The sequence below is a fragment of the Sardina pilchardus genome, chromosome 3 (assembly GCF_963854185.1).
Source record: "Sardina pilchardus chromosome 3, fSarPil1.1, whole genome shotgun sequence".
Classification (NCBI taxonomy): domain Eukaryota; kingdom Metazoa; phylum Chordata; class Actinopteri; order Clupeiformes; family Clupeidae; genus Sardina; species Sardina pilchardus.
The window spans coordinates 3,207,557-3,234,996 of NC_084996.1; the positions used below are offsets into that span (position 1 = coordinate 3,207,557).

At 43.8% G+C, this 27,440-nt stretch overlaps 3 protein-coding genes across 5 annotated transcripts in view; 2 read left to right on the forward strand and 1 right to left on the reverse strand.

Moving 5' to 3' along the window:
• Positions 1–1,710: 1,710 nt before the first annotated feature.
• fam83ga (family with sequence similarity 83 member Ga) lies at positions 1,711–9,578 on the forward strand. Of its 2 annotated transcripts, XM_062531333.1 has the most exons (6): positions 1,711–2,308; positions 3,213–3,380; positions 4,586–4,710; positions 4,870–5,677; positions 5,765–7,243; positions 7,486–9,578. In XM_062531333.1, exons 1-6 carry the CDS (start codon positions 1,850–1,852, stop codon positions 7,942–7,944), a joined length of 3,498 nt encoding a protein of 1,165 aa, XP_062387317.1. In that variant the 5' UTR covers positions 1,711–1,849; the 3' UTR covers positions 7,945–9,578. The 2 variants fall into 2 exon arrangements, with proteins under 2 accessions (XP_062387317.1, XP_062387318.1); XM_062531334.1 differs by lacking the exon at positions 7,486–9,578 and having other exon boundaries at positions 4,870–5,507; positions 5,765–5,905.
• Positions 9,579–12,809: 3,231 nt separating this feature from the next.
• Positions 12,810–23,081, reverse strand: prpsap2 (phosphoribosyl pyrophosphate synthetase-associated protein 2). Of its 2 annotated transcripts, XM_062531341.1 has the most exons (11): positions 22,984–23,081; positions 22,158–22,318; positions 21,515–21,567; positions 20,882–20,948; positions 20,474–20,646; positions 17,852–17,967; positions 17,623–17,678; positions 16,515–16,663; positions 16,043–16,113; positions 15,016–15,162; positions 12,810–14,206 (listed from the first exon to the last, which is right to left on the reverse strand). In XM_062531341.1, exons 2-11 carry the CDS (start codon positions 22,244–22,246, stop codon positions 14,048–14,050), a joined length of 1,080 nt encoding a protein of 359 aa, XP_062387325.1. In that variant the 5' UTR covers positions 22,247–22,318; positions 22,984–23,081; the 3' UTR covers positions 12,810–14,047. The 2 variants fall into 2 exon arrangements, with proteins under 2 accessions (XP_062387325.1, XP_062387326.1); XM_062531342.1 differs by lacking the exon at positions 22,984–23,081 and having other exon boundaries at positions 21,498–21,567; positions 22,158–22,229.
• Positions 23,082–24,339: 1,258 nt separating this feature from the next.
• The window catches only part of caskin1 (CASK interacting protein 1), a gene marked incomplete in the record, with an annotated part of 112,375 nt that continues 109,274 nt past the window's right edge, over positions 24,340–27,440 (forward strand). Inside the window, 1 exon segment of the mRNA XM_062533339.1 lies at positions 24,340–25,061. Within this exon segment, the coding sequence (XP_062389323.1) occupies positions 24,968–25,061 (94 nt within the window).

Here is a 27,440-nt window from a genome sequence, read left to right on the forward strand (position 1 = left end):
CAGCAAACAATCAGATGTTCCTCAATATGTGACATAGTTAGATAGTAAATATAGAATCAGAAACATGTCATGTCATATGCATAAAACCCCAGACATTTGAATTTAACTTTTTCAAACAAACTGGACCTATTCAAGAGTAGGGTGCCGTTATTAGTACACCTCGCCTTTGGGAACTTGAACTGTTGCTTTGAAGGTCTGACTCCTTCAGAGTGTTCACTGTTATGTGATTTGGTGGCCTAGCTAATGAAACATGACCCAAATTACACAGAAAGTGATTGTTCAGGCCATTGCGCAAGTCACAAATACTGATGTCACAGCAGCCTGCCCAAGGCTAAGTAAGCGACACTGTCTGGAGCCGAGAACTTGGCGCTCTGTTTTTGGTTTTCAACTGCCGGTACATAGCTTCAGGTGAAACCAATTGTGGCGTTATCTTTTTAAACTGAACAGCAGACACACTGTTGGTTGGATTTCAAATAGAAATGCTTACCCTGGTCTGGCCTATGTGATCTTCTAGGAGTGTAGCTACATTCCCAGGGTTCTATGTCCTCAGTGTTCTGTTCCCAGGGCCCTATGTTCCTAATTCAGTTGTCTGTCATCCAAAACTATATCATAGAATCTTATGGAAACATATGGCATAGCCTACTGTATATTGGTGCCTATTACAATCTGACATATTATTTTATTGAAGCAGTGACCCTTTCAGATTTCCATTTTTGCCAAATTTCCCCTCATATTTTGCACTTACTACAGAGTGTACTTGTTTGTGTTTTGTTTTGTTGTTTTTAGTGGATAGCCTATAGTTGGACTTGGTGGTACATTTAGTGTGTGTGTGTGTGTGTGTGTGTGTGTGTGTGTGTGTGTGTGTGTGTGTGTGTGTTCAGTCAGGCAGCAATATGCAGTTTGTGAGGGGCATTTCATTTTAAAGTCACGAATGTGTATCCTGAAAATCAAGAGAATTGTAACTTTACAACTTGATTCACAAACCAATATTCCACATCTTACATCTTATACACGTTTATAGTGTGGCCTGTTCTTTTAAAAAATGTTTACAGAAACCACTGACTTTGATGTGTTTCTTTCCTTCAAGTTCGCTTAAGGCTATGGGCCTATTACATTGAGAGCAATACGGCAGTGCTGGGGATAAGTAAAACCCTACGAGCTCCATATTATAGTGCTACACTTTGCGGTCATGTTCATGCCCCAAGACAGTAGCGCTAGCTGCCTGGCAGCGCTAGCTATTGGCAGCAGCAACTTGAGGTGTAGCCTGCCTAGGTAGAACGATTGGTTTTGTGTGCTCTTTACCATTTTCTTTTTTGAAGTTTCAACACAGAGTAAGGCATTATCTGTAAGGACACAAACATTTGACCACTCCCTACTGGTTGATCTGATCTATAAGGAAAAACTGGGTCGCAAAAGCCATAGGCAAAGAAACTGTTTTTTTTTCTTCTTCTCCTTTTTTCCAAAACGTGATGATTATCCTTGCAGGAATGCGCGTGTGACCTTTACAGCTGTCTCAGGCTAAATCTGCCAATGAGCTTGTCTAAGTTCTGAAAAAAAGGTTAAGGCATGCTGTTGTCTCAACCCAGCCCAATGTTCTTCCAAGAACTTGCCATTGGGAGGATTTTGGTCACATGACTAACGTGTACCTGCCTTTACCTGCTTCTATTCCCTTTCGGGCCAGTGTGAGTCAAATGGCCTGAGTCCACGGAAGGAGAATGACATTTAAGTGGACTCGAATTTTTAGTTGATGTCATTTCTGATGACATGAGTAAACTATATGTGAGGCTGTAACATTTAAATCGTTATATATGTAGCATATTTATTTTAATTTAAAAGGTAACGTTTGATAATGGCTTTATCTCAGATTCAATGTATGGACAATGAGCACATTAATCCGCGAATTAATGAATCAAAAGCCGAGTTTCTCTACAGTGAAGAGCAACGAGTTGCGTTGGAGAAACTTTTTCAGGATGGACCGGCGGCATACGAAGCACACCTTAAAGCGCAAGGCATGCGGGGCTTTTTATCAGAACATGAACTGGAATATCTGACTAGAACTGTGACGGTATACAACCCTGGTGCTATTACAGGCCATGCACAAATTAACGGAGCGGTAGAGGACTCTAGAGTGCCTTCGGAGTACTGGCCTGATCGTTCTGACCATTCCCTCAGCGAGCTGGAACTGGGCTGGCCAGACATCACGTCCTACCGAGGAGTCACCCGTGCAACTGTTTATGCACATCCACCAATAGATGGACAGCCGCACATTAAAGAACTCGTTAGAAAGACGATTACGCAAGCACAAAAGGTACGTTTTTTTCATGTCTATACCTTTGCAAAAAATAATAATATTTATTGAAACAGACTGAAATAGCCTCTGTCCAAGCACTGCCATGAAAAAGATGAAGAAAAGTTATTCTCCTTATAGAGACTACCCAGTGACAATGACATTAGGTCAGGGGTGTCAAATATAAGGCCCAAGAGCCGGATCAGGCCTGCCAGCAGGTTTCATACAGCCCCCAGATGTTTTGGGAAGGGGGGGGGTGTTCATTGGGCCTATCATATGATACATTGATTAAACCTAGCACTATAAACCATCGTTGGGAAGGAAGAGGTTGAAAAAAACTGACATGGAAGAAGGGTATTTCAAAAGAGCAGTACAGCAGACTGTATACTTGTTTGCTCATCATCAAGCAACACTGTAATACACATGCAGAATAATTATAATGATACCGTCCCATGTCTAATATAAGTTTGACAGCTTACATTAGTTCTTCCTTTTAACTTTTTGTATTTGAATGTGACTTTACAGCTCATGTCATGGAATAAGTTGTCAGTTGATACTGTTTTTGACACTGAAACTGTTGACACTGAGAACACACACCTAAACTCCAACTCCAAGTTGTTATTAATTCACTATGGATTCATTTTTATTATATGTGTTTATTAGTATGATTCCATTTATTATGGCTTTAATTTTGTATCCTGTCATTTCTGAAACACCGGTCAAACACACGAGTAGAACTCGCTTTGCATTAAAGTGAAACAGGAGGCTACTTCTTTTGGTTTCATCATGATTCTGCACACACAGACACAGACACAGACACAGACACAGACACAGACACACACACACACACACACACACACACACACACACACACACACACACACACACTTATCTTAAACAGTACATGTGGTCCTTTCCATACCAGGTCATAGGAATCGCAATGGACCTATTCACAGATGTGGACATATTCAAGGATCTGCTGGACATGAGCTACAGGCGGAGGGTGGCTGTGTACATTCTCCTGGACGCCGCCGGAGTGCCCCACTTCCTGCACATGTGCCAGAGAGCAGGCATGCACAAGGGACACCTCAAGGCATGTAACCTCTCTTGTCAGCCTATAGCCTTTAGGCCTCCGCCTCTCTGTATAGTTTTGAAGGTCGCCTCCTTAGTTGTACCAGGTTCACAGGTTCACCAAGTTTTTTTTTTTTTTTTTTTACACATTTTTGAAAAATGCCACACAGTAAGAGGTCTGATGTGAGAGTAGATGTTTGGTATTCTAACTATTACACGAACAGGCATCTTGAGTTGTCATCACATGAACTCAAAACCTACAACCTGTTAGTGTTTCCATAATTGAGCCATGATTTAAATGATGGGCAAAATGTCTCGTGCACCAACTAAATATTGTGGCATCTGGGAGCATTGAGCTGATCAGCCAATATTTGTGCTTGATTTCTTGATTGTGGTTTTAAATTAGCCTTGGCCTTGTTATTAAATTAGCTTTAGTTTGACTTTAGACATTTTAATGAGGGCTCTAGAGTTCGCTCAACTTTTCCATTTTATTCATATTTATATTTGTATATAATGAGAATTATTTTCATTTACCTACAATGCCCTTACATTGTCTATGAACTGAGAATAAAACATGAGCGGTACAGACGGACCTGGTGAATTATGGTTTGACTTGTCCTGTGCGTCACTCTGTACTTTCCTCCATTGTTGACTGTTTGGGCCTCAAGGCCCACAAGCCACATCACCAGCCCTGGTAATGAAACTCTTCTGTATTTATGGAATTGATTTTAATCATTCCAATATGAGTCACGTTGCTGACACATCTTTGACGTAATTATTTTCTGTGGCAGGAAAATGCGATGTGCCACTGAATAACCTGAGGACAAGTGGCTTGATTAATAAGTCCTTAATATGGTCACAGAGTGTACCGTTATTTTGTTTTATCAACAGGACTCATCTCAGAATGATTAATTGTTGAATGGGTTGGATTGAGTGTGTTCATAATTATGGGAAAACAGCACAATAGGATCCTTTTCTTGGTTTGTTCTGAGAAACTCCCTTGAGAGTTAATGCATTCTCTTGTCGAGGTGTGAAAGCTGTGCAGTATTCCTAGCACCTATAGTGACAGACTTGATTTACTTACTGCTTTTGTTTGATTATGTGGATATGAGTTGTTTCTGCAAATGGTTTGTTTTTCCAGGAGGGAAAAGGTATTACTTCACCTCACTCATGTTCACAAACAACATTTTCATTTCTTTTTCACTTTCTCTTTCATTTCTCATTCAGAATTTACGGGTCACCTGCACTCGAGGCTCAGAGTTCTACACTCGCTCTTCAAAGAAAGTTTGCGGCGTTTTAAGTCAGAAGTTCATGTTTGTCGATGGAGACAAGTCAGTGTCCGGCTCTTACAGGTGAGATGGTTAAAGTTTGGTGTTTTTCTGAAAATCAAAAATGAATTACTACCTAATTACTTAACCAATCCAACCACAATCCACATAGCAATCCATCGATGATTGACCAGTCCAAAAAATCTAGTTTTGACCTCATGTTTATTCGTGGTGTGATTTCAGCTACACATGGACTGCATCCAGACTGGACCGCAGCGTTGTCACAATGGTCACAGGTCAGGCTGTGGAGACCTTCGACAGGCTGTTCAGGGATTTGTATTTCACCTCCAGAGCTGTGAACCTTTCCGACATTAAACTGGAAGAGGAGCCCGAAGTGGAACCTATCCATCACACTATCCAAAATCCGCAAGTCGCTGCTGCGCTGGCCCGCAAGATGTACAGCGCAAAATATGCCCTGGTGTCCAATTCCTCTCTAAAGAGCAATGGGACTTACTCTGGCAGGAACAGCTCGGGAAATGCAAATCCACTGCCGAAACTTTTCCGACTACCCAGACAGCTGGAGGAGCCGAAGATCCACCCCTGGTTGGTGGACATGCAGCGGGCTAACATGATGAACTACCTGCCGACCTGGCCCGAGCCAGATCCGCCGAGCGACGTCATCGGCATCATCAACATCCGCGACACCAGCAAGCCTTTCCAAGCGCACCTGATGCGCTCCGAGCTCTTTGAGACGTCACAGGCGATCCGATTCAAGGAGCCGCTCCACGTGCCCGAGGAGCCTCTGCCCGACGAGGCCATCCCTCGCACACGCCTTGAACTGGCAGACGTTCTCTGGTCCGCCCAGCCACTGAAGACCAAGGGTGAGGGACTACGGATTGCCGATCTCGTAGAGAAAGCACCACTTAGGCCACAGCATGAGCAGGACAGTGTGTTAACTCCACCAATAGGAAACCCGAGAATGGTTCCTCTGAATGTCATTTATGAGTGTGAGGGCCACACGGCTGGGGTTAAGGGGGAAAAAGAACCACAGGTGAATGCTGAGGTATTTCCTCATTTTACCAAATGTACAAAATGTGCCGCTTTATGTGAGGGGACTGACATTTCTGTCTTTCCACAGGGTCCTAAGGATCTCCGCTCAGCTCCTGGCTGTGGCGCCAAGTCTGAACGTTCCACTGCTTCTAACAAACCCGGCAGAGGAACTGGAGGCCCAGTCAGTAGCCCTGAGAAAACCAGAGCCATGAACACTGGCATTGACAGGACTGACAGCAAATCCAGTGTTAATGGCTCTCGAGCACAGTCGGCTAAAACACCCTCAACGTCAGATAAACATGTTCAGTGTAATGGCAATGTGCCTGTTAAATCTAAGTCATCTGTACATATAAATGGACTGCATACACATTCAGAGAATGCACATGGTAGAAATGAGAATCAGCAAACTGACAAGAAGCACATTCAGAGCAGCAAGACTATTAAAGAAGCAACCCCTCATTCCATGACGAATGGTGACACAAACACGTCAAAACCACACAAATGTGAGAACAACCATCTTAACGGTATCGACAATCACCAAAACAACTGTATCAAGGAGCCAATTTTGTCTGGACAGAAAGAGAATAGCACACAGAAGACAGAACTTCAAAATAATCGTCTACAGCCAGAAGATACAAGCCAAACTGGAACACACTTAAATCCGAAGATAAAGATAGGCCAAAAGCAAGACATGGTGGAAAGGCATGTTAATCATTTGAAGGGAGAGAGGAATGGGACTGCATCTGTAGTTTTACAAAATGATTACGATGAAAATTCACTCAGGGCTAAAGAGAAAGCTGGCCAGCAAACACTGCTGGAGAGAAACACTAAATTGGAGGTAATGCATCAGGACTTAGGCAGTCAGTCAAAACTCAACCCCTCCGAGCTGAAAGAGAGAAAAGAGGAGACTGAAGTGACAAGCAACAACAAACGACACACTTTGTCAACCAAAGAGGAGAAAAACACTAAAAATCAAGATACACAGTGGGTACCACAGGAAGCGCTATTTATATCAGAGGAGGACGACGAGCAGAAAGAGATGAGTCTAGCTGCGCAAAGCAAGCCTTGTGAACTCGAGAAAAAGAAAGAGCAGGCAGCGGCGCCAGAGGTGTGGAAAAAACGTTCTGATTCATCTCCGAAGATCAAGCGTGGTCCAGCAACGAAGACGGAAGGCAAGCACAGTGGACAGTCCAATGGAAAGGTGGAGTCCACAACGACGACACCGACGACAACAAGGAGCAACACTGCAAGGCAAGTGGACAGGAAGGGTCCCCAGCAGCTGTCTCATGGAATAAGCACGAGCAGCCTTGCAGCCTCCAAGGTGAGAACTGAAGCGGGCAGACCGTTGAGAGACAAAACGGAGAAATCCCTTTACAGATCAACACCAGATATCGCCAAACAGCTCAAAGCAGAGAGCAGGCCTGGAGCGCGCCCGCAAGCATCCAGGAAAGAGGGGTGCCAGACGCCAACACCTCGCGATAAACCAGGCCAGGAAGGAGATAGGGATCTCCAGGAGAGGAATGCACAGGGACCGGCCAGACCCAAGACGGAGAGCGACGGAAAGAAGGTAACTTATATGTTGTTTTTTGAGCTACCTTACTGTACGTATATGGAGGCCCTGTCATTTTGGGGCAGTTCTGTCTGGGGCAATTGAGTGAGTGTCTGCCTGTCTGTCTACCTGGACATGTGAGGGAGGGCAATTAACTATACAGGCATTATCTGGATTAATAGTGTGCTTTGTGTGAGGAAAACGGCCTAGACTTGTTTTCGTCGTTTTTGCACTCACACCCAGTGTTTTGTTTCTTGCAGCTGTACAGAACCTCACCCAATCCAGGTTCCAGAACGCCGCATGCCAGCCGGACGGAGGCGCCTGCCAGAAGTCCTGCCGTCAAACCCGACTCCACCCCTGCCACTGCCGTGACAACTAAGCCAGTGAAAAGCTCCTCAAAGTACTTCCCGGCAAAAGTGTTCAGTTCAACCAAGACCAGTCCAACACGTGCTCTGCCTCCCGACCAAGTGCCCAGTAGTCTGAGTGCTTCGACTACTTCGCTTAACAAACCTGAACTCGCCCGGCAGGTGGCCGGTCAGGCCAACTCTCCCATGGGTCAGTCCACGCCTGCCTTGGATAAATTGAAGCGCAGTAATTCCACCTCCAAATCTCCTATGTTGCTCCAAAGACTGTTACCACTGAGGAGCTTGAAAGAGAGAATGACCAGAACCCCAAGTCAGAAGAAGTTGACTGCGGTGGGGAAAAAAGATGCAGTTTGAAGGGGTGACTGACTGTTGAGACTCCATAATCAGCTATGGTGTTTGTGTAATGTTTTTTTACCAAAATGTACAGTGATGTTTGTTTAATTTGAAGGGAAAAAAAGGAAATGAAAATGGTTTGATTTGTGCATGCCCTTAATGATTTTTTTTACACAGCAGGTGGAGGGACCCTGCAGTTTATTTCATCATTTGATTTTATATCGTAAATGAAAAGTAAAGAAGACAATCTTTTCACGTATCTCTGAGAGAGGAGACACTCCAGTATCTTACAGACTCTCTATATGCAAATTAAGGGGGTTGCTATGCTCATGCTTAGTTGAATGTAAGCAAACATAATGATGAAATTACCATACCCAAAATAACACTTCATCCAAACAAAGTTCGCAGTGGTTTTAGCATTTTCATGGTTTTGTTTTTACTTTTACTTGGAGCCTTAAAAACAAGTACTGGTGTAGTTTTGGAGAAACTAAACCCATTTCACTTATGGGTCACAGAAACTAGATCATTTTGTGGGTTATGGGAAACTGGAAAGATATGCCGCCGGTAAAAGAAGATGGCTCATCAGCCCTCCTTACGGTGCTTAACCTTTAATGAAGAAACAGGCAGAGCCTGATATGTCACCTTCTAATCTCAGGGTTCACTGAGCAAACACTTTTTCTCACAGTGAACATCTGTTTGAATGTCAGCTGTGCTGCAGTCAACATGTTCAGAGATGGTGGAAAAATACCGTCTAACCTGGCGTCTGGCCTCATTTTTTTTTTATCTGATGTTTATACCTAGAAGAATTTTGTTTATTTTCCAATCAGCAATGTGGACTTTTTTTTACATTTATTCATTTAGTGGAGGCGTCTTTTCAAAGCGATTTACACCCAGTAATCCACTGTCCCCGGAGCAATTTCAGATTAAGTGCCTCGCTCAAGGGCACAATGGCAGAAGCTGGGAATGGACCCCACAACTTTTCTGTCTACTGCATGCAAGCCCCTGCTCCTTAACCACTACACTACCACCGCCCCAGCTTTTGGTTCTGGAAGCAGCTCTTCATGCTCCCCAAAAAGTTTTGAATACCATTGTCTTGGCTTTAAAAGGCTTTGTGGGGTGCATTGCATTGACGCACATCAGCAAAGCGAGAAAAAGCAGCCATACTGTAAGAGGCATGCAGCTTTAATGGAGACCCTGAGGGCTCTGAGACACTCATTAAACGTGAGCTTGGTGCACATGTTCAATGAGAACTGGAATGCTTTTCTTACATGTGTGATGATCCGCAATGACTTTACTGCCAAGCAAAACAGTTAAGAGCTGCTTTATTTGTCAAAGCGATCACCTATCTGTTGCACTAGGCAAATTATGCATTGAGGTTGGCCATGTTTAGTTGCAGTAAAAATACCAACTCAGTTTATCAAGATTAACTCAAGAGCTCCATACCATTGCGGTTGTCACATTCTCATCTCACCAGACAGTGACAGTTATGTTTTGTGTGTGTTTTTTTATGTATAGAAATATTGTATATAGTGTTTTTAAAATTGTTGAAATTCTAACTGAAAGACTCAAGTAAGCAAGAGTTAAACATGATCAAAAATGTGTGAGACAAGTGCTGTCAATAAACTTCTGTCATTAAAAAACTAGAGCTTTGGATATGAGTGTCTGCTGGCTTTGCTGTTCTCAATCACCCTGAAAGACCCTGTTTTGAGTGTGAATATTTTGTGTGGACTATGGACATTTAATGAATATGAACGCTTTGTAACTATTTCCTACAGACCCTAATCAAGTCTTTAAGGTTGACATAAGGAAAAATAAGGAAAAGTTGAAAGTAGTAATGCTCTCCAAAAAGACGTAGCCTTCAGGTTAGAAGTGGGTAAAGTTAATTCAAACTTGGCTCGATGAACTGGGAGTCTCTCTGACCAGACTGACAGTGATGTAAATAATAACATGTTATTACGGTTTATGAGCGCTAAAGGCCCTCATCTGGCCTGTCTCATTCCACATGTGCACACTCATGTCAAATGGTGACTAATGGATTTCTTTACTATGAGCTCATAACAACTCCACTAAAGAGCAAAAGAGTTCAGAGATGCACTGTATATGCAAAGCCATCTCCTATCTTTCTGACCAAGCAAATTCTCCATAATGAGATCAGCTCCACTGAATAGAACCTCCTCTCTTGTAGCCTACAAGACAAAGATATATCAACAAAGCCAGCGTATAACATGTTGTAGTTTTCCACTGAGACGGGAGTATCAAGCTGTCAACACTGAGAACTGAGACTGCATGCATGCAGATCTGAAGGCATGGAAAAAATGTGGTTTTTCCACTGTTTGTTCATATACCTGTGTGTGTGTGTGTGTGTGTGTGTGTGTGTGTGTATGTATATATATATACATACTGTATATGTGCATATAAAATAATATATAATATAATACAGTCATGGCTGAAAGTGTTGGCACCCATGCTAAAGTTGACTAAACAGAGGAATATAAAATCATCTTTTGAAAATTGATTTTAAGTAAAAAAAATGAGGAAAAATCCAACCTTTAAGGACACCAATTTTCTTTGTGAATGAATAATGGATCATAAATACATAAATGTTCTTCACAAAATACTGGTCGTGTTGAAACAGGAAGTGGTCATCCAAACTGTTCCCACAAAGCTGGCAGCATGGAATTGTCTGATTCATTGGTTAATACTGTAGCATTCAGAGTTCCCTTCACTGGAATTAACGGGCCAAGCCCAGCTCGGGGATGGCCCCTTCCTGTTCCAACATGACTGTGCACCAGTGCACAAAGCAAGGCCCATAAAGACATGGATGACAGAGTTTGGTGTGGATAAACTTGACTGGCCTGCCAGTCTCCTCATCCAACATCATTGTGTGACCTCACAAATGCGCTTCTGGAAGAATGGTCAAAAATGCCCATAAACACACTCCTAAACCTTGTGGAAAGCCTTCCCAGAAGAGTAGAAGCTGGTATAGCTACAGAGAGTGGACCAACATCATATTAAGCCCTATGGATTAAGAATAGGATGTGACTGAAGTTCATATGGGGGTGAAGACAGGTGACCCAATACGTTTGGCAATATAGTGTGTGTGTGTGTGTGTGTGTGTGTGTGTGTGTGTGTGTGTGTGTGTGTGTATATATATATATACACATAAATACATATACATACTGTATTACACTATAGCTTCAGTGCTAAGCTAAGCATGCAAGGTGATTGTTGACGGTGATTGTTGACAGTGATTGTCAGTGCGCAATAAAATATACTTATCGAGTGACGCAAATGTTTAGACAAGATACTGTTCACTAGAAGGGCATATCCAAATAGCCCCTCATTTATGTCATGTTCCAAAGAACTAGCAATGACAGGGTAATGTTCAAAAGAAACTGCCCTGTTATGCTTGCATGGGTCAATTTAACTTTTACAATGAACTTCAGATCAGTCAATTCAATAATGTTGAATTGTTGCAATAAAACAATTCTGTGATTCCCTGGAACCACTGAGGTGGAATAATAACTTTTATAACAACTAAAATGTTTTTTTCCAAACCTTGACCCTATTACCAGGACTCCCATGTATGTTTAATAGACCTCTAAAGTTCACCTACAAAAAGGAACCAAAGCTGCAGTCTTTGCCCATATACGGAGATCCGGGTGATAATTGAAGTTAACTATGGCAAGTTGCATTGTAAGTTAGCTCTAGGGTAGCAAGGATCCAAGTGTGCCGTCTTGACGTTCGGAAGATCACAGTATCCACTTGAAGGTAGAGCACAAAACTGTGTAGAGCTCAGCGTCTGCATTTCCGATTTCTTCTTCCCTGTGAGAGTCTAACGGGTGTGATACTAAAAAAATCCTCATGTTATTTTCCCATACAAAAAATCTGAAGATACCGGAACTCCTTATTTGGGCAAAGATGCTAACATTTTTTTTAGAGGTCTAAGGAGTTGTCTTGAGGTATAGACTGACAAAACAACCAATCAAAACAAACTTCCTCTGAGACGTAAGTGCCTGATTGGGTGGAATTATATCGATTTGACACACTGCCCTTTGCATATTTCATTTGGATGTTATTGTACACCCCACCTTCCACAGGAAGGGATACACCCAAACAGCCATGACTTCTTCCCTTTCCAAAGCACTAACCTCGTGAACGAGGGCAAAGTCACCAAGAGATTAAGAGAGCACCTTGTTTGACTAGAATAACACTGTTGTCTTTGTCACGTGTGGTCGGCATTCATAGCGAAGGTGAGGTGAGCAACTGAGGGGGGGGGGAAAAATGTGCATATTTTTTTGAGCTTAAGCAATCCTCTTGTCTGCTTTATAATCCTACCTCACAGGCTTGGTGTGCCTAAGAGCTATGAAACAATACATGGAGATCACTCCTCATTAATTCCCAAGCTGGGTTGTGTAAGCACCTGCATGTTGTGCTCAGGAGACCATACTGGCAGATGGAAGATGAAGATTGGGGGGGGGGGTGTATACACACATACACATACACTCAAGCACACCCTTTCCTGAAACACAGGCAGCAACTCATACACATTGTATTTTTGGCATCATTATTTCTTTAAAGAACAATAGACTGAAGTGAGGCTGAGCAGCACAGAGTAAGTCAGATGTATGCAAGACACTTTATCTCTGCCATGATTACATCTGAAATCACTTGCTCATTGAACATTGTATTGGGTGCCCCCTGCTGTATGTCATTGGTACTGCAGCCAAAGGGGTGAATCCAAATGAAATGGATGTATGTTCTCCCTTTGGTAAATTCTGTTTCCTGCTGAATCCATTCTGATAATAACTGTGGCCAAAAGACAGTGCATTGTTAAATGTCGCACATGAAATCACGCACAATAGAATCCAACCTCTGGTCTCCAGTCCGTTTTTTTTTTTTTTATTCTTGACCATCAAGTGCTGTAAATAAATACAAAAGCCTGAATTATTAGTACGGTTACAAAGACCCTGCATTCGCCTCTTAGTTTTAAATGAAAGATTAAGTTCTCTGAGACAAGAAATCCTGAAATATCGACCACGACCTCATCACCAAAGCTACAGTGCACACACATGGTCCCAGTAATCAGTGGCAAGAATTCAGGCATTTTTTTTAAGCATTAGTAGACCAAGTTAGAAAGGGGAAGGGAGGGGGGGCAAAACACAAAAAAGAAAAAAACACATTCAGTCTAGTTTGTCATCTTTCACTTAAAGCAGTGATCATATAGTTTATGCATCTTTTGACAGTTATTTTCCCAAACTGTCTTAATATTAAACAGTTATTTCAACTTTTTTTTCCTTTTTTTTTTCTTTTTTTTTTTAAGTGCAGCTCCAGCCTGCCTCCACATTAACACGTAACAAAAACATATAGTGGCACCATTATTACACTGAAAGATATGAAGGTATTGACACCGAGACTGGCACATGGCAGCAGCACAATACTGTATGCACTATCGTTGGTCATGGTCACTAACGGTACACTACACCAAAGTGTGACTGAAGAGAAGTGCTGTAGCGCACACGCACGGTCCCTCGGAGGGTGGAATGCACAGAGGCCTGAGTGGCCCAGTTGCTGTAACATATTTCACTATCGGTCAAACGCAAAAAAGAAACGAGCGCTTGCGGGGTCGAGATGGCCGACAGAAGTCCAGTGGCTTAGCGCCCATTGTACAAGTTAAAGGCATTGTGAAGAGAGTGCGACATCAAGGGGGTAGGGGAGGGGGGGGGGGGTTGGGGGGTGATTAGTTAAAAATAAATAAGCTGATGTGAGATATTTCTGTTCAAGTGTAACCATCTGCAATCTGCAATCTTTTGCACTGCATTACGACTGTGACCTCGTCTATCCTAGCGCTCGCCAAAAAAACGGTCATACATGCCACTAAATTCTGAACTGAACTGCCCGCTTAGCACACAGACACATTTTAAAGTTAGCTAGAACTAAAAATCCAAACTTACAAAAAAACCAATATAATAATGGTTAAGACATACAAGCATTGACCCTGCAGCACATAATTAATCTGAATGAGAGATGCATGATGGGTAAAGCCTTGACCTCTGCGCACACAAGTTGTCTGGCAGTTCGGAGGAGGTGGGTGGGTTTAGAGATGCCTGCCAGAGAGCCTCAGTCAGTCGTCCATGCCGATGTTGCGGAAAAGGTACGACATGGACTCTCCGTTGTGGATGCGGCGGATGGCCTCGGACAGGATCATGCTGATGTCCACCGTCTTGATCTTTGGACACTGCAGCTTCTGGATCTCGTGGGGGATGGTGTTGGTCACAACCACCTGCACGGGACAAGGGACACGGGACACATTCGGCCATGAACACCAGGCCACTCAATGGGCTGCATTGGGCATGCCGTTTCCTTTGTGAGAAGTCGAGGGCACTTCACTCCTTCAAGCGTCGAGCGCACCATTTCTATTTTAAACGCTAGGCTCCTGAATTGCTTTCCACTGAAATGAAACATCAGGCCGTTGCAGTGCATCAAAGCTGCACATATGACCACAGCGCTGACTCATTTCATTGTGGGCAGTGGTAAAGTCTTGCACATAGCGAATGCACTGCTACAAGGCTTTTAAGATTGCAATTTGCAACTGCTTCACATTCATCTGAAATATATGATTAATATATTAATCATATATTCATAATCTTGATAACTAGATAACATAACTTGACAACTAGACGCACATATTTTACCAGTAAAACATTAAAATTCAAGAAAAGCATGCATTCGGATTGGTGTAGCAGATTACAGCGCTGGCTTTAAGCAAGGCATGCTTTTCAGCTGGCTGAGCAAGAAGACCACATGACGACGTGCAGTGACGCCACTAAAACCTGCCCGTGGCTGGCACACCATCTCTGAAGCTTTGCCAAACCACATCCATGATATAGTCATTCGCAAAAATAATAACTCTTAATTTTTTTTGTTTCTGTAATTTGTGTTTGCACCGTCACTGGAATTTTGGACAAAATTTGTGGATAAAAGTGGATCAAATACCAATTCTACTTTTATACAGTAGCTACTTCATTAGAATAGCTTAAAATTTGTGTTGCTTCAGCTTTTACTCGTTTTTGAAGCCGTGCAGAACCTCACCTCATCGATTGCAGACTCCTCAATGAGGCGTGGCGCATCTGATGACAGGATGCCATGCGTTGCCATGACGAATATTTTGTAGGCCCCCCGCTCCTTTAAAGTCTCTGCTGCGGCCAGGAAGCTGTCCACATCATCGATGATGTCATCCTGTGGGGGGAGAGAGGAGACAGTAATGCTCTTCTTATCAGAACATTTGCTCTCCTCTTCCGATTTCTTATCAGCAGCTGCTCTACTTAAAGGTATACTATGCAGGATTGGCGATTTCATCGCCGGTTTCGCTTTCATTTTCGCTCGTTTTATGCTTGCATATTTCTCTGCAGAGCTTCCCCTACAGCTTTAGCGTGTATATTTTACAAAACTCCTCAATCTGTCAGTCTGCCGTGCCTTTTCATGAGACTTTACATGACACTTCCTGGAGTAGAGCATGGGTGCGTGCCCGAGGTCTTCTGAAGTTGCAAGCGTGGTTCTACCGCTACAGACCACTAGAGCGGCCAAAAAAAACACTGTTCGACCGGTAATGACTCATTTAATCATATATAACAGTATGGAACGAATTGATTAACTGAAAAACGTTGCATAGTATACCTTTAAGAGATCAAATGGGAAACACTTTTTAATTATTATTATTTATTTATTTTAGTTTTATTTCCAGTGAAAATATCTTTTCATCATCCTACTCTATGGGTATTGCACCATTTGGCTTATACACACACACATACATCTCAACGATGCATTAAAAATAAACCGGGCTAACATGTTTAAGTCTGAATATGTGACTTTAACAAGTGTACGTGCCAGCCTCAATGTGTGAATACATATGCTGAAATAACTGAGAGCTAGGTGGCTGGTGGAACAGGATGGAGCCCATCATTAAAACAGACTGGCTGGGACCGAGTACAATCCAAGCCAGCATGACAAATAGAGAGGAGGATGTCGGCCATGAATACAGAGCGCTGTGCTTGTGTGCTTGTGTGTGTGTGTGTGTGTGTGTGTGTGTGTGTGTGTGTGTGTGTGTGTGTGGACTCACCACAATGATGGCGATGCGCCCACCTACATCTCCCACCACTGTAATTGGAGGCTTCTCTTTGGGGATCAGCACTGGACGACAGGAGAGAGGAGGGAGGAGAGAGAAAAAGAAAGAAAGAAAGACAGAAAGGAAGGAAGGGGGGGAAAAGAGAAGAGCAAGGAAAGAGAAAGAAAGAAAGAGAAAGAGAGAAAAAGGAAAAAAAGATGAGCGAGAGAGAGAGAGACAGAGAGAAAGAAAAAGAGAAAAAAAGAGGAGAGAAAGACAGAGAGAGACAAGAGAAAAAAAGAAGCGAGCGAGGGGGAGAGAGAGAGAGAGAGAGAGAGAGAGAGAGAGAGAGAGAGATTTAAGCCATGATGAAATGAAAGCTGCCTTGCAGATCATCATCACCAGCACTCTTAAGCTGCACGCCGAGGACCCAAACGGGCTGGCGTGACGTGAGGGAGCGAGTCGGCGACAGCTCGGCTCATCTTACGTGGGATTTCCAGGCTGGGATGAATGGCCCCGGTGTTTTTGACCGTCGGAGGAGAGTGCCGCCCGTCCACGAGGTCCGACTCGGCGTCCTGCGCCTCTCCGTGGATGACCGCGATGCCTAGCCGTAGCCTCTCCGCAAAGGACTGCGCCCTGAGGCGGGTGGGGGTGGGGGAGAGTGAGGGGGTAGAAGGCTCGTCAGACACATTACCGGCTGCAGATTAAATCCTGGTCATCTGCCATTAGTAGACATAAATCACGGCCAGGCAGCACTGGGAACTAGGGAGGTAACGGATGCTCCTGAGGGGGAGTGCAGACAGGTTGGCAGTTATGTGCAATCTTTTAAATGCTCGCCTATTTGTCTTCGTGTAGGTGTGACCGAGGCCTTAAGTCGATCGTGTGAGAGTGACTTTCAGTTTCAGTAAAGGCAGCGAGAGCCAACATCTCATCAGTATTTGATTTGGCTGGGATATGAATCAGGCAAGGATGGAGCAAGCAGACTGTCTGTCCAGCATGGAGAGCAGCTATAGCATTGAACTAAAGTATTGAATTAGGTTACTGTTGACATGAATTAGAGGTACTAAGGCTTAAGGACAGCTTACAACGTCAACTGCGTACAAAGCCTATATGGCAGCAAGCAATCTAGATAACTCGTGGGCAAATTTTGTTTCGATAACTGGTGTTTTGATGCCGTTTTAAAGCATGTGAACAGGTGCCCGGACTTAACTTAACTGTGCATACATACATTAGACTCAATGACAGAACCGCAAGTTCTGGAGGAACCAAATAGACTCAAACCAAATCTTCACCAAAGCATTAAAAATGTTATCCAGGCAACCCATACCTCTCTTGAGCCACCTAGTGGAAAACTGAAATAATGACAGTACAATCATGTCAAAAATAACATGGCATTTGAACACGGCAAAGTGAAGACGCAAGCTAGGAAGTATACGGATGCATTCATTCATCCTGCAGGCTACACTAACAATGAGCTATTTGTCCATCTACTCATGAAGTACAAAGGCAGTTTTTCTTACAGGGGGCCTCCACTCTTGGGGCAGATAATTGGAGTCAGAAAGCAGTCAGTCGAGTTCAACCAGTGGGATACTCACCTCTTGGCCGAGGCTGGGGACTTCGCCACGATGACAGCGTTTCTGTAGTCAGGAATCTGTGGATGTGAAGCACGTGCGGTTCAACGGTGAGCTGAAGGGTAGAAGCTCAACAACTGGCACAAAATAATAATCCAAACACACCAGGACCAGACAGACAGACAGACAGACAGACAGACAGACAGACAGACAGACAGACAGACAGACAGACAGACAGACAGACAGAACCTACCTCCTCCTGGATGTACTGTAGGAGGAAAGGAGACGCGCGCAGGTTGTCTACGGGAATGTTGAAGAAGCCCTGGATCTCCTTCTGGTGCAGATCCATGGTGATGAGATGGCTGAGGCCTGCACAAGGATCGTGTTTCAAAACGTTTAAAACATCACAAGTGTCAAAGTCCATACACACTCACAGGTGTGTGGTAGCACTAGGAAGGACACTATGAAGAGATGCACAGGTCCAGCGAAACTGAATCTATAGTGAAATGTTACCTTAAAGTGCTACAGTCATTTCCTGTGTGTTTGCTGCATCGTGTATAAGCCGCAGGACAGTGTTTTATGCATGTTAAAAGAAACTAAAACCATATTAATACCATATTAACCGCCCCCTCGTATTAACCTCATAGTGGAGGAAATTTAGCAAAACCAAGTATAAGCCGCGGTTAGTAGTTGGGAAATTACGGTAAGTGAAAGAGTAAACCCTTTTGCAGCAGTTTATGCCAAAGAAGCTTTCTGAGCAGAACCTTTATACACCATAACAGCATATGTCTGAGATGCCAGTCCTGAAAACGGGCGTGGCACTGTGGCCGGACAACTTCACATGTGAAAGACACTTGCAACAGCACAGAGATATGGAATAGGGTGCACAGGATAAAGAGCACGCCTCAACTCTTTTGAGCTACATTCTGAGTTCGCGATTTGAATGCTCCAAACCTGACTCAATGCTTTCATTCCTAGGCCTGGTCATTATGCTTGTCTGAATACACATAGAATGACTTGCTTAAGGGATCCAAATACAAGATTACCATCTTCAGCGATTCATTCATGGCATGGTGTGTTGACAGCATACGTTTGGTTTCCTCAGCAACCTTTGTCACGTGTAAACAAAAGTGACTAACACAGCAAGTAGCCCACTATGTTAGCTACTGAAAACAGCATTAATAATCATCCACTGTCAATTCAAACTGCATCAAAACAGTGTTTTTGTCATTGTTATGCTTTTAACTGTCACTTAGTAAAGTCTTTTCCCCCCAATTTGATGGGATCACTTTTACTTTGTTGGTGCACATTATTAATAGCACTCCAGTGTTTCCCACAGAATTTAATCGTATTTGTGGTGGTAGTGTGTTTGTGCGCAAATTTTAAACAAATTTGCGCAACATAGTTATGATGCTAACTGGATTTAATTGCGATTTAGCCAGTCGTCAACAACAGTCAACAACAACAATCCTTGCTGGATTTTTTTAAATGTATTCTTTAAACGTGCATGCATGTTTGTTGAGGAACAGAGAGGCTGCACAAAGGTGTGCATAGCTTACAATGAAAGGAGTTCATCTAGTTTAAGTAGTACAACATAAAATCATTGTGTGGTGGTCAGTGTTGATATTGTGGTGGGCCGCCACAAATAAGTCAATGTATGGGAAACACTGCACTCAAATTGGGCAGTGGCATGGAAAGTCCTTGAACACTGCTCCATACTAGATGTAGAAGCTATTACAGGCAGCCTACACCACAACAACTGACGGGTTCCGTTGAGTGGAGTGTGAAAATAGTTTTAGAGGACATGTTTAATTGGTTTGCATATGTGTGCCACCAGTTCCATTGATTGTAGCCAGTTCCATTGATTATACAGTAGTGGAAGCTAATTGTTGCAGCAAATTGAATACTTCATGGACGTGTTTTAGGATGCACCTAGGCGCAAAATGTATAGCGTAAGCTACCTGATGCTATCTGATGCTCCTTGTCTTGTCCGGTCAATCCCATGATGCATTGCGCGTTGTTAGTCTATTTTTAGTAACTCTGACACGCACTATTCAGCAGACCCTGTACCAGCAGCCCTTTCTCTTCCTACGGGTGAATGCATGTATAAAGACCAGGGAGGGGAGCTATTGACCCAGTAAAGCCTCCCTCATCTGATAAACATCTATCTAAAATGCAAAAAAATGTAATACTGTAAACAGTTTAAGTCTGCAGAGAGTTGCTGAGTCTACAGCTCCACAGACAATTCGTAACATGAATGCAACTTAAATAGATGACTGGGAATGTCTCAAACAAGTTCAGAAAGCCATGTGCTGTACAGCAAGGCTGCAAAGACGGTCCATAACAACATGCAATATTAATTTCAGAGTGTACACCATCATACCCTCACAGCGGACTCGAGTCACAGCAATTTATCAACAAACGCTGCATTTTTCCCCTTCGTCTGTGAAGACCTGCAGCCAGGGATCTTAATGTTTAACCAAAGCCTTACTGCTGAGGACACATTTGCATAAATGCAACACCAATATGGACGTTCTAATGCAAGCTTATGGGTTAGGTATTACCTAACCTTTGATGTCAATTCATCAGAGTATAACTCAAGTCTTCATTTTCAAACCACACAGTTGACATCGGACTATAGCCTTTATGACAAAAATCTTCCCAAACAACAGTGTGACCTGCACAGGGCAATGTTCTCAGCTAGGGCAATGTTCTCCGCTTGAGCATATTTTTGAACTTCCCAACAACTACTTGCGCAATATTTCTAGGCGTCACTGACTGACTGCCTTGGGAGAAGTGAAAGTAGAACATCACAGCTTGTTATTGTCCTACAACAATGGTCAGTGAGTTCTAGGCACCAGAAGGTTCCCCTCACCTGCTTTGCACATCATAGAGGCCAGCAGCTTGGAGACAATGGAGCCCCTCTTCCTCATCTTGCACTGTTTGCTGTAGGGAAAGTAGGGGATGACGCCGATGATGTTCCTCGCGCAGGATGTCCGACAGGCATACACCATGATGAGGAGCTCCATGATGGTGGTGTTGACATCTCTGAAGGAGGGGAGGAAGACAGTGGTGTAGTGGCTATATTATATTATTTCATATAATATATTTTTTGTTTGCTTGTGAAGTGAGGGGTCATGAAAGGTGCTTTAAATAAAATGTATTATTATCATTATTATTATTATCTTGCAGATTTTCTCTCAGATTTGAAAATGCTTGGATGAAGGGAAGTTTTAATTGCCGCCCGGAGGACAATTAAGAAGGCAAATCAAATCGTCCTTACTTAGACACAGTCTGGATGATGAAGACATCCTTCCCTCGAACCGACTCTTGAATCTGTACCCGTGTTTCTATAGAAACAAACAGGTGACAATCAGTAACAGCTAGTGAAGTCTTGATGACAGATTAACTGTTGTGGTACGTGATCAGTCTTAAAATAATGGCAGGGAGCTATAACATAGCTTGATATTCAACGGCTCTTGAGCCGAACGCAAACAAAGCTCGGTGACGAGAGTCAGGCTGGCGACCGTGACCTTGTGTGTTGTGTCCACACAAGCGTAGACCTACGCCAGCCTGACTCTGCACAAAGCTTGTCAGTTCAATTACAAGATAGAGGTCCAGCGCAGGTCTCTGACACAACATGTTTTGTCTGTCCACTGTTCAGGCATGCAAAGAATGGGCCGGCGGGTAATGCCGAAATGCAAAACCAACAATTCAAGGTCAGCTAAGCACAGCCAGGAGTGGACCAATCGTCCTGTTGGCACATCTAAACGATTCCCATTCACTCTCACTCACACACAGACACTTTCTCCTCCTGTTATGCTGTTGTCTTGCAATGTCTTTAGTAAACTTTTGGGTTGCGGTTCCCACTCTTTGCTTTCCCAGCGATAACAACTCACCAGTCTGTGAGTCTCACCTCTGTTGGCCTCCTGATACACCTGCACCTTCCCCAGCTCCACCCCCAGCCGTCTGCAAAGAAAAACACACACACACACACACACACACACACACACACACCACACACAACACACACACCACACACACCTTAAGTCAAACACTTTCAACCTTCATGCAGCGAATGACAACTGAAGCAGTAGTTGGCTAATAACAGTTAACAGTTGGTAAGATAGTATTTATTGTCACTCTAACATCCCTTTTTACATTTTTGCTTGAATGTTATTCCTCACTTGTGAGTCACTTTGGACAAAAGTGTCAGTAAACTGAATAAATGTAATATCAATGTAGACGAGTTGTCAACGTTGTTTGATCCCTCAACTAAATTGAAGCACACATGGCATGTGCCATCTGTTCCCCAAAAACAGACATCATGATTAAGTGCCGAGGCAATTGTTTTAAATTCCACACTAAATGAATGCAAGACGCTGTGGGCTTTTTTTCTAGGGCTTTCTCAACAAGCGCATGAGAACAAGGAGTAGGAGGTGGTGGTTGCTCTTGTTGTGACGACAATGCAGATTTATCTCTCATGTCCAAGGATATTTTGAAACGCATCTATTCAGACAAAATGACAACAATATCTTAAAAAAAAAAAAGGTACCCACTCTGAAATCCTCTTGCCCAACTCCCGACTGGCGGGGTTTGAGTTGGCGGAGAAGATGACCAGGCCTCCCTTAGTCGCGTTCATGTCCATCCGTTGCCTCGTGACCGCCTCCACACACTCAGGCAGTGGCTCCCTGGGCGCCCAGGCACTGCTGAGCCCTTCCTGTCAACACAGACCCGGGTAGCTAATGTCAAGTGTCGCTCATTGGCAATGACACTAAAGTCATTCATTAATCCACATTTTCAGTCAGAAAATGCTAATTTGTGAGCCATTATGTTACTTTAAGTACTGTTGCTGCGTTTAAGGTAACAACTGAACTCCGGTATAAACAAGACATGATGAAAATTAATGCCACCATACTTGTAGCGCAGCTATAGCTAGAAGCCTGGATCATTGCACAGAAGAGGCTAGTGTTGTTGCGTTGCCAGCTAGCTAATCACTGTCGTTCATTCACACAGCGGCTAACTAGGAAGCTAACGCTAACGCATTCCTCGTGACATGCTAGTTAACTGACAGTAATCAAGTGCGTGATGGAAAGTAGCATGAATAAGAGCCTAGACACCGCAGCTACAAATCTGTACCAAACCGACGTCTTAAGAAGAAGTAGTTTCACTACCATTACATGAAACAATCCCTCTTAACCTTAGCTAACATCAGCTATCGCTAATATACAGAAGATTTTCTATGTCTAATGCATGAGCTTCACCACATCCTCACGTTCAGTCCAGGACAGCATAGCTTCTATAAAGTTCTAGTGCGTTACAATTTACTCACGCCCAATTGTCCTTAAAATTATTTAAGAAAGAAAAGTTTAATTGAATTCTCACCAGTTTGTGTTCTTTGTTTAATATCCTCGCCTACCCTGGAGAAGCAACCCTCTCTACCTGTTCTATTTTTTATCCAACCAAAACCAACGAGTTTCAACCAATCAACACACTTCTACAAAAGCCGTAAAAATGACGTAAATGTCATGGAACCAAAATGGCGCTTTAGGCAGACACACAAACGTTTTATATTGCAATGTATGTGAGTAGACCATTTACATTTGCCATGACAAAAGTAGGACGTATAATCGACAAAATTATGCACAAAATAAAATATGGATGGTCACAATTATCAACCCTGATACATGACTTTGTATTTCTCGGATTCTCAAACAATCTGCTAGCCTTTCACTAGAGGTCACTGTTGGACAGTTTGCCATGTGAGCGATTGTTAAATGACATGACATTGTTCAACCTGACCACAAGATGTCGACAAAATATGCTGTTACGTTTGCACGTGGAAATGTGAACATCCGTAAATTGCATGACATCTTTTAGTCGGTATCCAGTCCAATTTTGTAGGAGCTCAAAGTGTCATTTAAAAAAAAAAAAAAAAAAAAACGCTGTTTCACTGCAGCTAGGTCTCCTTCACATAATATGCAATATGCAATATGCATTTAATGCATAGGAAATAGGATCCGACGGCTATTGTCATATTTCAGGTGGGCATTGGCTGTGGTGAGGCTATAGGCCTATGGTGATATAGGCTTCTTGAAGAATAAGCATATTTCAGTCTGCATTTGCAAATAATTGTAGGCCACATGGTGGATTTGATGCAAACAACGTTATGGTGTTCTCAAACATGGAAACAGACGGTGTTCTAATTTCCATGATCCTCAAAATAAACCTTCCCAGCATAGGCTACCTAAAATTAGGTCTTTCCCATCAGTGGGCACAAACAGACGACCAAGTGGTGTTACAGGTGTCAAAACCTGCCCATCTCGGGGGAAGCTGGTCCAATAATTACTTAATTGTGACAGACCTGTGCGCTATAGAGCAGAAGGCGTGAGAGCTATAATTCAGGAGAAAATTATGCGCGTTCATCTAACGTTACTGGTGCTGAAAGCAGAATCAATGGGATCTGATCGAGTTCAACGTAATCGTAGCCTACAGGAATATGATGAGGAGCGTCGTTTGTCACTGTAACCTTGTATCCATGGTAGCGGCATAGTGAACCTACCTCCGCATCCCCTCCGTTTGGCAGCCTGTGAGTGCCGGGCAGAGGGAGGAGGGGTGGTCCTGTGCCTTTGGATCCGCCCTATGGATGCAGCGGAGCCATTTAACATTGCAATCTCAGCCAGCTTCACGGCGGGGCGATTGCACAGCCTGCTCCATGTAGATTCATCATAGCACCGAGACTACACTGGCGAGACGAAGCAGCGAATAGGCTACAGCCGACTGGGGCGCTCACGCAGCAATGGCATGGCTGGCTTCTGTTTATCTAACGCAGTCTCCGAATATCATGGAGAAACAACCACGGCGAAAGGGCTTTTGAAAACACGTTTAGTAGCCTATATTTTACGCATTTTTATTTCGATATTTAATGATGCGTTGTTTTTACTTCCATTGAGATTGTTGCAGCCAGAGGCATGCATGCAGCTGATTCTACGATGGGAAGCATTGTTGTTTGAAGTGGAGTGGAAGCCTTGTCATCTGAATACCTCTATTGTTAGAAAATTGCAGCAAAAGTGTGAATAGAACATTCTCCGCTTTGGGCGTACGTTGCAACAACGTCGCTTACGAGTCTACAGTGATCATTAATCGCTTTCGACTGGAATTGCATCTGTTGTTCTCCTCGTCACGCTGTGTGTGAGAACCAGCTCTCGGGATCCGAGCATCCTTCCGTCCGAGAGCACCCAAGCCTCTTTTGCACCCTGCAACCACATCGCAATATAGGGAGGAAACTGCAGAGAACTCGCTTGGGCTAGAACGCACTCCACACAGACGATGTTTTGGATGTAAAGCTAAATAAATAAATAACGTGAAGATGGGGAAAGACCAGGAATTGCTTCAAGCAGTGAAGACGGAGGACCTGCTTACGGTGCAGAAGCTCCTGCAGAGGCCCAAGCCCGGGAAAGCAAGTAGGGAATTTTGAGTGTTTGAAATGAATGCATGTTTTCATGAAGCTTGAAGCGTAAAGGGGGGTTTGAAAGCTGGGGCATCCAATCAGCCAGTTGTATTGTTCCAATCCCTATATCAAGGGATCACGTCGAAATGCTTTACGACTCGTCGGTGTGTGGGTGTGTTGAAATGTGTAGTAGCCTATGTTTGGCGTATCAAACAGGCCACTGCTGGAGGCCTGCAAACTGATTGATTGCGAGCATTACTGTGGGTGATATGCGTGCTGTTTCCACATGGATGGCAGGTCAAATATCTGAGCCAACCTTTACATTCGTTAATGAAACCTTTATATGTATTAAAGGTTCGAAATGATATCTATAACGGTCATTAGCCTATCATAGAGATCTCCCAGACGTTCAGTGAGCGCTTCCATGGTCGTGTGAAATCGCACATCATAATGTTCATGAGGTAGCCTACAGACCTAGTGTATCAAAAATGTGTTGTGTATGACATCTGGTTCAAAGGAGGTGAACGCCCCCAACTTAGAATAGCCTACAGCTGGAGTAGTCGTGAACGGAATTGGCTACTGTCAATGCTCATTGTTTAGCCTATGTTTTGGGGGGTAAATCCCCTTATTCATGCTCAATAACACTGCTTTCACAGGACATTAGTGATTCATGTCTATTTTGGTTTTGATTGCAATATAAGTGGTCATTGCAGAGAGGATAGGACATGCTACTACTCACATTCCAAGCTTTTGCATCTGTATTGTTCCATTTGCTGTGGCACACTGTGTGTGTGTGTGTGTGTGTGTGTGTGTGTGTGTGTGTGTGTGTGTGTGTGTGTGTGTGTGTGTGTGTGTGTGTGTGTGTGTGTGTGTGTGTGTGTGTGTGTGTGTGTGTGTGTGTGTGTGTTAGTACTTTATGTGTGTTAGTGTGGTCATGAGGCTATTACTTGTTTGAATAAGCTGAAGCATGAGCAAACAGAACTAAATTGGATTGTGTTTGAAATGCACATCAGACATCCTAATTCAATTATTACGACACTCTGGTAATCATCCAGATTGTCTCTGCCGGTTTCTCTATTTAATCATACTGAATTGACAGTGGACCAGATTCCTCACATGCCACAGTACTGATGAATCATCTGTGGATTTTCTAGACAGCTGTAGTGATCAGCGAGGAATACTCCGACAGACACAAAGCTGCAGAGAAAGAATTTGCAGCTGTATGTTCAGCGTCTCCGTAGCCCACCTGATGTAGACATGTAGAGCCAGCTGCCTGAGGGATCAAGAATGTGATTTGACATCAGCGGTAGGGTAGGGTTGTTTTTGTTCCATCACAGAGCTGTGTGTCTTGTATGAATGTAGCATCTCACTCCTTTTCCCTCCTTTCTGAAACAGCCATGGGCTGTCTCAAGTGCACATATACGTTTATAGTGCACTTATACCCAGATGCATGGACAAACACAAGCAGACTTGTAAATACACACACACACTCACACACACACAGAGACAGAGAGAGAGACAGAGAGAGAGGGAGATGCGTACAAAATACCTGGATTCATCATTACTATAAAGTAAGGCGTGCAACATACTTTGAAAGCTCAGTTATCGTACATCCTCACACACATAGGCCTACACAATCACTCTGCAGGACATCAGCGCATCACTGGCTGAATCATTTCTGCATGTCTCTCCCGTTGTAACAGCCGCCGTGCCTGGCTGCTTTGATCTTTGGTGTTGTTTTCCCAGTGCACCACTCTCCCAGGATGAGGGAAGCCCCCCCTCCCCATCCCCCTCAGGGCTTCTGGGTAGAGTAGAGTAGAAGAGGAGAGAATTGCGTCATGCACGTGACGTGAAAAGACGGAGCTTGATCATCTCTGGAAGTGCCGCTGCCGCCGCTGCTGCTTTCTCCTCTGCCTTCCTCTCCTGCTCCACACACCAGCATGGCAAGACCCTCCTGGTGCTGCCAACACAAGAGTGCATCCGCATCAGCGCACATTCACAAAAGGCGGAGAGGGGGGGGGGGGGGGCATTCATGGTTATCCCCTGGCCGCGTATCGTGAGAGTGCGATGTTGACAGGGAGCCATGCAACATGTGCGGCGTAAAGTAGCCTTCCGTGCTGACCGGCGGTGTGGTCATTCAACAGGGGCCTGCGCTCGTTCCGCGGTCAGCACGTGAGCGAGAGAACGCGTCGTGTTTGTCCTTCTGGTGGTGGCACTGTTTGTTCTGGTCCCAAAAAGAGACAAGTCTGGCGCCAAAGACTGTGGACACACTGTGTTGTTTTCATCCATATTGTGTAACCCAACCTCTCACACACTATTATCTTGAATGAGGCATGTGCCCATGACCCAGATATGCTTTTTGCATTTACACTGAGGGTGGGGCCAGCTCTCC